The 11,449-nt window shown below is 34.0% G+C and overlaps 1 protein-coding gene across 3 annotated transcripts in view; it reads right to left on the reverse strand.

Annotated features, from left to right (window-relative positions):
• The window catches only part of LOC127843702 (uncharacterized), a 154,068-nt gene that overhangs the window by 114,929 nt on the left and 27,690 nt on the right, over positions 1-11,449 (reverse strand). For 2 of the 3 annotated variants that reach the window (XM_052373424.1, XM_052373426.1), the window contains exon 3: positions 7,102-8,865. The exons of the other annotated variant lie outside the window; for it this stretch is intronic. In XM_052373424.1, the coding sequence (XP_052229384.1) occupies positions 7,102-8,865 (1,764 nt within the window). The remainder of the gene's footprint in view (positions 1-7,101; positions 8,866-11,449) is intronic. 3 annotated transcript variants of the gene reach the window in all.

The following is an 11,449-nucleotide window of genomic DNA, read 5'->3' on the forward strand; positions in this document are numbered from 1 at the left end:
GTACATTATCATTGATCAGTAAATGAAATATAAAAAAAACTACCTTCTTTACAGAGGCCATTGCTGATGTTCTTCTCATTAAAGGACATTCCTTTTGTAATTCAGTGACGCACTAAACATAATGAAAGATACCCTTCCAGTAAATTGAATTCCTGTCAGGAAACTCCTTGATTATGTTTCTGTAAATTTAGATGTGTAAGCTACAATACACATGCCTGTCTTCTCAGTATTATCCATCCATTTTTTCCAGTTTGCTCCAGCAATTCCAGTTTGAAATATATCTGACTAACCTTCGTAAAAGATTTGCTTCAGTAAGAATCATCTCTTCTGTTTTAACAAAGAGCATATCGTGGGCTTAGCGCAAAACGGTTGTAACTCCATTTTTTGAAATTTTACAGGAGAGACAAAAAACTGCCCAATTTTTTTAAACATATCGTGCTGGATTTTATTAAAAGAGCATATATTTGGTTAGTTCCAAGCAGTGTTAAAAGACTCATTTCCAATCTGTAGAATAATTATGGAAAGAGATATTTGAACATGTTCAAGTTACAACCATTTTCCACCTGAAATTTTGGAAAATTTCATTTATTATTTTTATGCAATAGGGAAGTAACTCAAGTTACAACTGTTTTCCATTTTTAATTTGGGCAGATTTTAATATTTATTTGTGTGTTAAATGGAAGTATCTCATCATGTACTCTTTATTCTTCATTATTAGTAAAAGAAAGCAAAACTTATTATAGTTACCATAAACTTTCAACAATCATAAAACACTTTTTTGAACAAATACAATCATTTTAGTATGGTGTATAAAATGTATTCATAATTATTCCACACATTATTGATATACGTTTTTTTTTATAATATAATTTGTTTACTTTAATAAATTAAATTAAATGAGATCTTTAAACGATTTTTTTAATCATCTAAAACTATTCTAGAGATCTACATGATCAGCTAAGATTCAACTTATGAGATATTTATTTTATCCTTTATTATACATTACCGAAAAAGTTTGTGATTTTATACTGCAGTCTCGACAAATGCAATTAATGAAGCAAAAAATAATATTTCCAGTATTAAAAGATTTTTACTCAAGCCAACTTAATTAATAAATTAACTTATTTCCTGCCGTTCATGTACATCATTTTTCTACAATGCTTATATATAATACTAGAATTAATTATAAAGAATATAATTATTTTTTCACGGTTCATTCACTTGATTCTTTAATGAATAAAAAGGAATTTAACACTATGTTGAACATAGGTAAATTAATAAAATTAACAATAAAGAAAGTTCTAGAACAAGTTAATTTTGTTTCAAAAAGGTAGAATTGAGATTTGGAAAATAGAATTGAGACTTCTGCCAAGTATGTACTTGTATTCAAACATATTTTAGCATCACAATAATTCCCTTGTTACTTTGTTCAATTTGGTCTGCAGTTATTTAACATAAAAGAATTAATAGCTTAAGATTTGATACCATAAACAGTTTAACTGGGTATAACAGCAAAAGTAAGATCATTCATCAACATGACTTGTCAGACTGTTACAATTATACCACTATGTGGCATGTCAGACTGTGACAATGGTACCGGTATGTATTATGTTAGACTGTGACATTGGTACCAATATTAAGCATGGCAGACTGTGACAATTATATCAGTACATAGCATGTGAGACTAAGACAATGGTACCAGTACATAGCATCTGAGACTGTGACAATGGTACTGGTACGAAGCAATTCTGAGACTGTGACAATGGTACCACTATATAGCTTGTCAGACTGTGAATATTATACAGTAGGTAGCATCATTGCTGCATGTGAGACTGTAACAAAGGTACCACTATTTAGCGTGTCCGACTGTTACAATTATACCAGTACATAGCATGCTAGACTGTGACAATGTAACCAGTATGTAGCATGTCAGACTGTAACAATGGTACCATTTCGTAGCATCTGCGACTGTGACAATGGTACCTGTATGTCGAATGTCAGACTGTGACAATAGTACCAGTACATAGCATGTCAGACTGTGACAATAGTACCAGTATGTATTTTGTTAGACTGTGACAATGGTACCAATATGAAGCATGTCAGACTGTGACAATTTGACCAGTACGTAGCATGTGAGACTGAGACAATGGTACCAGTACGTAGCATCTGAGACTGTGACAGTGGTACCACTATGTAGCTTGTCAGACTGTGAGATTATACCAGTGGGAAGCATTTGAGACTGACAAAGGTACCACTCTTAAGCTTGTCAAACTGTGAGATTATACCAGTTAGTAGCATTTGAGACTGTGAAAATGGTAACACTACGTAGCGTGTCAAACTGTTACAATTATACTTGTACATAGCCTGCTAGACTGTGACAATGGTACCAGTATGTAGCATGTCAGACTGTTACAATAGTACCAGTATGAATCATATGCAACTGTGACAATGGTACCAGTATCTAGCTATCGGACTTTGACAATGGTACCCAGGACTACGTGGCTTGTCAGACTGTGAAAATTGTACCAGTATGTAGCATGTTAGACTGTGACAATGGTACCACTACGCAATTTGTCAGACTGTTACAATTATACCAGTATATGACATTCTTAACTGTGACAATAGTACCAGTATGTAGCATGTGAGACTGTTATAATGGTACCAGAACGTAGCATCTGCGACTGTGACAAAAGTACCAGTACGTAGCATGTCAGACTTTGACAATAATACCAGTATGTAGCTTGTCATACTGTGACAATTATATCCGTATGTTGCATGTTAGACTGTGACAAATTGGTACCAGTATGTAGCAAGTCAGACTGTTTTAATTATACCAGTATGGAGCATGTGCGGCTGTGGCAATCATACCACTACGTAGCTTGTCAGACTGTGAAAATTATACCAGTGGCTAGCATGTGAGACTGTGACAATGGTATCACTACGTAGCTTGTCAAACTGTTACAATAATACCAGTACATAGGCTTTTAGCATGCTTGACTATGACAATGTAACCAGTATGTAACATGTCAGACTGTTACAAGGGTACCAGTTCGTAGCATCTGCAACTGTGACAATGGTACCAGTATGTAGCATGTCAGACTGTGACAATGGTACCAGTATGTAGCAAGTCAGACTGTTATAATTATACCAGTATGGAGCATGTGCGCCTGTGGCAATCATACCACTATGTAGCTTGTCTGACTGTGAAAATTATACCAGTGGCTAGCATGTGAGACTGTGACGATGGTATCACTACATAGCTTGTCAGACTGTTACAATTATACCAGTACATGGCATGCTAGACTGTGACAATAGTACCAGTATGTAGCATGTGCGACTGTTACAATGGTACCAGAACGTAGCATCTGGGACTGTGACAATGGTACCAGTGCGTAGAATGTCAGACTGTGACAATGGTACCAGTAAGAAGCTTGTCATACTGTGACAATTATACCGGTATGTAGCATGTGAGACTGTGACAATGGTACCGTGCCGTGTGTAGCATCTGAGACCGTGCGAATGGTACCAGTACATAGCATGTCAGACTGTTACAATTATACCTGTACCTAGCATGTCAGATGGGGACAATGGTACCAGTATATAGAATGTCAGACTAAGACAATTGTACCAGTAAATAGCATGTCAGACTGAAACAATAATACCAGTACGTAGCAATTTAGACTGAGACAATGGTACCAGTGTGTAGCATGTCAGACTGAGACAATTATAATAATGATGCTCAAAAGGTAGGAAAAAGATCAATCACATTTTGTTCTAGTTTCTGTCTTATCATTTTTCTTATATCACAATTATATTTCAATAGTTTGTATTTGAATTCAGAAAGAGGATTAAAGTTTATTATTTTTTTAATTAAAATAAGCTGATAAGATAAACTTGTTTTGACTTTAACTCTGTTGAATTTTAATAATTACAATACAAATATTAAATGATTTAAGAAAGATGTAAAGGTAGTTATGTATGTTCTTGAGAATAAAAAAAATTAAAACAACCTTTAGAATGTCAAGGCCCACATGGCAAGCAAATCAAACAGTGATGTCATAATTATGATGTCATAAACTGAAGATGAAAAGATGAGTTACTTCCGTTCCAACATTGTACACAATGTATTTTTTTGTGCTCAAAGGTTGTAACTTGAGATACAACTGTTTTGCATAACAAAAAGTATCCAAAATTAGATACAACCATAAGCCAAATACATGTTTTCATGGGTAAATTTTAAGAATATAATCTTTATATCTATTTAAGATGTGTAAAGTAAAAAAACAACTTGAAAAATGAAAAAATATGATTTTTGGTAAAAATGTGAGTTACAACCGTTTTGCGCTAAGCCCACGTTTCCAGCAAAACAAAGAATGGCCACACTTAATTTTAAAAGAATCAAGAGATTGAACTTTTTGTACAGTTGACCCCTTTTGTCATGGCAATTTCGCAAACAAGGGAAAGAACTTTGCTCTTTATAAGGTACTTCTTAAGGATAAATGTATAAATATTTAGTCTACCGAAAGTTTGTTAGACAAAGCAAATTAAATCTTCTTTATGAATTTCTTCAAATGTTCTCTATAAGGTCCGCGCAATCACCAGACTTCTGTTTAGAGATTATTCAAACATAGCAACTAAGTTTTACGCTACGTTCGGGTTATAGAAACGCACTTACGCATTCAGAAAAGCGTACGTAATTTTATACGTACGTACATTTTCGTCCGTAAAGTTACGCATTGTACCAGAAACGGCCCCCGGTGTTATAAAGATTGCGCTAAAATAAGGCGTCTATAGCGTAAAAACTCTTTCAATTAAATATGCATTTAGGAACTAATTATGTTTCCCCTGCTTTTCAACGCACCAGAACGATGTTCTCAATCCGTCTAGCTATCATAACATATCATTATCAGAGCAAATTTCATGATGATGACGGTGTTATTACGAAAATGACCCTAGAGTGTTTAAAAAGGTTTCGTAATGGCTATATACGCAAAACTTCCTAGCCACATGGAAGCCGTTTTTTCTGAACGGATTGAACTATTTTTTATCTCAGCTGAGAAATCATTTAAACAAATAGTATTACCAACTTGCGCGAAGATTCGACTAAACTTGTACCAGAGATCGTTAAACCGGTTTCCTAACAGCCATATAAAGAAAACTACCCGCCCATTGGCGGCCAAGATTTTCAACGGACCAGAGTCATTTTAGAATTCGGCAAAGGTATCATGACATATGATCAAATTTGTTTACCAAGTGTCATGAATGCATTGAAATTGTATCATCTAGAATTTAACACGCGTTCATTATATCCGTAAAAGGAAACCGGCACAATTCACCGGCGGCCACGTTTATCAACAAATCGAAACAATTTCAAACTTTGCCGAGTTATCATAAGAAGTTATTCTGATTGCTTTTTATGAAGATTTGACTAAACATTTGAATTCTAGACAATTGACAAGGTTTTACTATAGCCATGAAAGGAAGACTGGCGGCTATGTTTTTTAACAGACCAGAACCATTTGCAAACTTGGCCGAGACATCAAATAATCAAATGTTCTGAGTAAGTTCAAAAAGATTGGACTTAAAATGTGACTTCAAAAGGTAAGCAAAATTTTACAATAGCCATATAATGAAACTGCCACTAGCTGCATTGTTTTTCCATCAGACAAGCACCATTTTGCAATACGGAACGAGGTTTACAGTGGTTTAAACACGGTTTGGACGGAATGTAAACACACCGTTAAGACCTTCACTTTGCAAATAGCTCAAGTTAATCGAATACATTTGCAAAAATCCAGAGTTCATAAAAATAATTTGTGCATTTTGTGCTGATATCTAAGGATAAAAGTATAAATCCTTGAATACGTCTGAAATCGGTGTCTAAATGTCATGTTGCGTGCATCATAACCATGTACATACATGCGGTACACTTCACATATTTGGCAATTTTGGACTATTTTTTTAAGTTTTGTTTAAAACTGTACCGGTGAGCTTAAATCCATAAACGTTTAATTTTGTGTGATCCCAACAAAGTCACGCGATCTTGCACACTGTATCATAACAACACATATTCCGACCAAGTGTCATTATCGTTTGACTTAAATTGTGATATATAAAGTGTTAACATGGTTGTAATATAATCGTATAACGAAAAATGCACCGCGGCATAATTGTTTAACAAACGAATAAGTTTAAAACTGAAATGTTATTAAAACTAATGTTTTGACAAATTTTCATAAAGAATGAATATTAATGCGACTTATATAATGTAAATAAAATTGTTCTTTAATTTTACAGAGTAGTCTAGTGACCTGAAAAGGCATAGTTTTGGATTCGGTCGATACAACATTGTAAAAAATTAGTGTGCTCAGGTTAAAGAAACACAAATATACCTGAGGCGTTTTAATTTTTTTTCTTCGTAATTTCGTAATCTTATTTTTAGTGAATGTTTGTTCATCACAAACTAAAACTATAATCATTTTAGGTCTGCAAACATAATAAGGTAGCATGCACTAAAATAGTGCACTAAATACTGTGGAAGCATTCATCTAAGTCGGTCATTAACTTGGGAATCATAAATTGTATATTCAAAGTTATTGCTTTCATAAAAATTACCACACAATAGGAAAAACAAATCCGAAACAAAACATTGATATAATTCGAGAAAGAGGATTTGTAATTCAGGTTTACTAGTGTACTATGTATTTTATTGACTGCTATTGGAATACAATAATAGCGTAATGATGCTTAAAATATTTTATTTGTGCGATTTTTCTGGTATAAACCTATACGAATCAAAAAGCGCCAGTCTCTCAAATAAAATAAAAGGGAAAACCACATCACTGCGATAAACTAATTGGTTTGTTCCTCTGATATTTTTATGAATGATTGCATGTTCACATATGTTTAAAAATGAATATTTTGTAAGCCTTGTGCTGTATAAAATAACTAAAATGCACATTCTTTTTATATATATATCCGCTATTTCCACAAAATCGGGATACATTTTATCCGAATGCGATCTATACAAACATATAGCATTACCTTTGCCTTATACATAACGAAAACACATTTGACAAAAGAACCTTATTGTATATTTACCGTTTCCCAATATGCAACGTCCACTTAGCTTTAAACGTGCCAGCTCCAGGCACGAATGAAGGTCAAATGTAATCTGAGATGCACACTCGTCATTTCCAGGTGAAATTCGTGGGTTTTCTAAGGGTTTCCTGTCATCGATGTCAACTTTCAACACAATGGCATTAGCCGCGTTATTTTCCCAAATCTTATGAAGGTCAATGATATTGTTGTTATCGAAGATGAAGTGACTGAGTTTTAGGGCAATGTCGGAATATCCATTTGCATTAGCTTCTCTCAACCCTGCAAGTATGATTTCATTTAACTGACTGCATAAAAGAGAGTATGTATACACTGTCTCAAAGGATTCAGCAAGAGGTAGTGTATTCAAAGCATAGCGTTCATCCATCATGCTTGATAGCTTTTCCGCACATGATACATCCAGTCCACACAGGAATATAAACACCTGTGATATTTCGAGATAGGCTTCCGGGTGACGGTTAAGGTAGACAGAAATACTACCATCAATAAGATTCGTATTGCGGGCGATATGATAAGCAGCAAGGAATTCCTGCATGCTCAAGTGGATAAACATAAATGATGACGATGATCGCAGTGCAGAGGCAGTTCGTTGCGCCGATAAAATTCCGGATTTTAATGCAAAATCCTTGTATTCATCAATCTTCAATTTCTTTAAAGATTCTGTAATGTTGAACATTATTGAATGTTCCTTATCATTTACAAACAACAAATGAAAGGCCATTTCAGCAAGACAATTCAGTTGTTCCAAATTTGGCTGTATGTATTCAGTCCGTATGAAGCACGGAAAGGGGGGCTGTTGGAATGGACACGTGTTACTGTTGGCTTTCTTAAAAAGACTTTCCACTAAAAGGGTGTATATTTCACACTTTGAGCCTTTGAGTTCTATTCCCTCTGCATATGAACAAACAATGGCAGAGAGCATCATTGGAGATGACAGTAATTCGCCGAGCTCTTGTTTCTCTATGTACTGCTCAAATGCTGAGTATTTTAATTCAAGCTCATCCTTATCTACCAAGCAGCTCAGGATTATTCTGCTGAACTCAAACGGCTTGTTTATTCCTTCCAGATGCACGGATGTGTATCTGTCCAAATGCATAATTTTAACTACAGTCAATTTCCAAGGTCGTGTTGAAAATAACAGCACACATTGGCTCTGTTCTAGTACCAATGTCGGTAGGTTGTGATGATTTCCAGGTCCGGTCCACTCATCTAGACCATCAAGTAGTACCAAGCAACGTTCACGTTTCATGATCTCATTCAATAGTCTGTAAGCCTGCTCACGGTCTTCATGTGAGGAGTATATAGAGTCTATTATTTGCTCTTTAATCAATTTATATACGTCGAATTGTTTTACCGAATTTCTCAATGTAATATAGAAAACGAACACAAAGCTTTGCACAACGTCGACATCATTAAAGAAAAGTGAGCTGTTATCCGATGCACTAGAAACATGCGATTCTCTACACCATTCTAGGGCCAACTTTGCTAAAAATGTTGTCTTTCCAGACCCCGCCTCTCCTTGAAGAAATATTCGTGGGTTAACTTTGTCATCTTTGAAAAACACATCCTTGTACTGTGTAACATGTCTTTCTGTTTTCTTAAACACACCATTGGCCTCGCACATGTGAACAATTTTTGGCGGCATATAGACATTGCCTAACTGTTCATGTTTGTAGTCATTCAATGGGGATATGGTTACTTGATTTAAGTTGTCTCCGTAAAGCCTCTTCGTACGTCCGATCAGTTCTGAAATCAGAACGTTACTTATGCATTATACGTATAAGTTGTAGTAGAAGTAGAATTAGAAATAATAGTGACAGTAATAGTAGTATGAGTAGTAATAGTAGTAGTAGTAGTTTTTGTTGTTGTTGTTGTTGTAGAATTAGTAGTATTAGTAAAAGGAGGAGGAGTTATAGCAATTGAAGAAGAAGATGAAGAAGTAGTAGTAGTGGTTGATGTAATAGTTGTGGCAGTTGTAGTACTAGACTAGTAATAGTAGGATTAGTAATAGAAGTAGTAGAAGTAGTAGAAGTAGTAGTAGTAGTAGTAGTAATAGTAGTAGTAGTAGTAGTAATAGTAGTAGTAGTAGTAATAGTAGTAGTAGTAGTAGTAGTAGTAGTAGTAGTAGTAGAAGTGGTTGTAGTAGTATTATTAGTAGAAGTAGAGGTAGTACAAGTCATAGTAGTAGCAGTAGTAGTAGTCGTCGTAGTAGTAGTAGTAGTATAAGTAGTTGTAATAGTAGTAGTAGTGGTGGTGGTAGTAGTAGTAGAAGTAGTAGTAGTATAAGTAGTAGTTGTATTAGTATTAATAGCAGTAGTAGTAGTAGAAGTAGTAGTAGCAGCAGTAGTAGTAGTAGTAGTAGTAGTAGTAGTAGTAGTAGTAGTAGTAGTAGTAGTAGTAGTAGTATTGTAGCAGTAGTAGTAGTAGTAGTAGTAGTAGTAGTAGTAGTAGTAGTAGTAGTAGTAGTAGTAGACGAAGAAGTGGTAGTAGTAGTAGCAGCAGCAATAGTAGTAGTAGTAGTAGTAGTAGGAGTAGTAGTAGAAGTAGTAGTAGAAGTAGTAGTAGTACTAGTAGTAGTAGTAGTAGTAGTAGTAGTAGTAGTAGTAGTAGTAGTAGTAGTAGTAGTAGTAGTAGTAGTAGTAGAAGTAGTAGTAGTAGTAGTATTAGTAGTAGTAGAAGAGTAGTACTAGAAGTAGTAGTAGTAATAATAGTAGTAGTAGTAATAATAATAGTAGTAGTAGTAGTACTAGTAGTAGTAGTAGTTGTTTTAGTAGTAATAGTAATAGTGGTAGTAGTAGTAGAAGAAGAAGAAGTAGAAGTAGAAGTAGTAGTAGTTGTTGTAGTAGTAGCAGTAGTAGTAGTAGTAGTAGTAGTAGTAGTAGAAGTAGTAGTAGTAGTAATAGTAGTAGAAGTAGTAGAAGTAGTCGTAGTAGTAGTAGTAGTAGTAGTAGTAGTAGTAGTAGTAGTAGTTGTAGTAGTAGTAGTAGTAGTAGTAGTAATAGTAGTAGCAGTAGTAGTAGTAGAAGTAGTATTAGTAGTAGTAGTAGTAGTAGTAGAAGTAGTAGTAGTAGTAGTAGTAGTAGTAGTAGTAGTAGTAGTAGTAGTAGTAATTGTACTAGTAGTAGTAGTAGTAGTAGTAGTAGTAGTAGTAGTAGTTGTAGTAGTAGTAGTAGTAGTAGTAGTAGTAGTAGTAGTAGTAGTAGTAGTAGTAGTAGTAGTACAATAAGAAGAAGTAGTAGTCAGAGGAGGAGGAGTAGTAATAATACATGTAGTATAATAATAGTAGTAGTAGTAGTTTACGTAGTAGTAGTTTACGTAGTAGTAGTAGTAGTAGTAGTAGTAGTAGTAGTTTACGTAGTAGTAGTAGTAGTAGTAGTAGTAGTAGTTGTAGTAGTAGTAGTTGTAGGTAGTAGTAGTAGTAGGTAGTAGTAGTAGTACTAGCAGTTGTAGAAGAAGAAGAATTTGTAGTTGTAGTAGTAACAGTATTATTATGATTATTATTAGTATTTGTATTTTTTATTATTATTATAGATCTCACTGTTTTAAGAAAATTCATATCATTCTCATACTTATTTGTAATTTCAAAATAATGTAAAATGAACTCATTTCTTATTGATATGATTTATTTTCGACAAAGTCAAGTAAGCATACATTCATATAGGCTCTATGTGTTATTTCTAGGATTGTGTTTGTCAAATTATGCATCATGGTCACAGTGTTTGATAAGCAACGAAAGGCAAGGTATGTAACAAAACCGTAAAAGAGGCCGATTGGTATAAAAAAGGCCATTTATCTTTAAACGAATGGTTTTTTTTCGTATACCTTCGCATAATGTTTGTTGTGTCATTCTTTCATTTATTAAATATAACATTGTATTTAATCAATACCTTTTTGAACCACTATAAATTGTAAATGAAATTTAACAAGAAATGATTGTAAAAAAGTTTGTTTCTCGAACTTGTTTAACCGATTCAGAAGCAACGTTACCTTTAATCGTTCATCGCGACTCTCTTGCAAAAAATGTATACCCGTGACTTAAACAGACTGCATATAACTATGAATGTGTAAAAATATTATAAAGCGAAATTTGCAGACAAACAATCATCTCGAGGTTTAAACTATCGCTCCCTTATTAAGTATTTATAAGTCTGAATCGATTTACATTGATATTTTCATAAAGTTTAACCCCTTTCGAAATTTAATTTATTGCTTTGTTACAGCTAAGCCTCATTAAAAACTTTTATTGATAAATAATGCTTAATTGTTCTTTACAACGCATTTCTTAAAAATAAAAAAAGGTATCTTAACGAAATCAGCACAATAACTGCTC

This window comes from Dreissena polymorpha, chromosome 9, assembly GCF_020536995.1.
Source record: "Dreissena polymorpha isolate Duluth1 chromosome 9, UMN_Dpol_1.0, whole genome shotgun sequence".
Classification (NCBI taxonomy): domain Eukaryota; kingdom Metazoa; phylum Mollusca; class Bivalvia; order Myida; family Dreissenidae; genus Dreissena; species Dreissena polymorpha.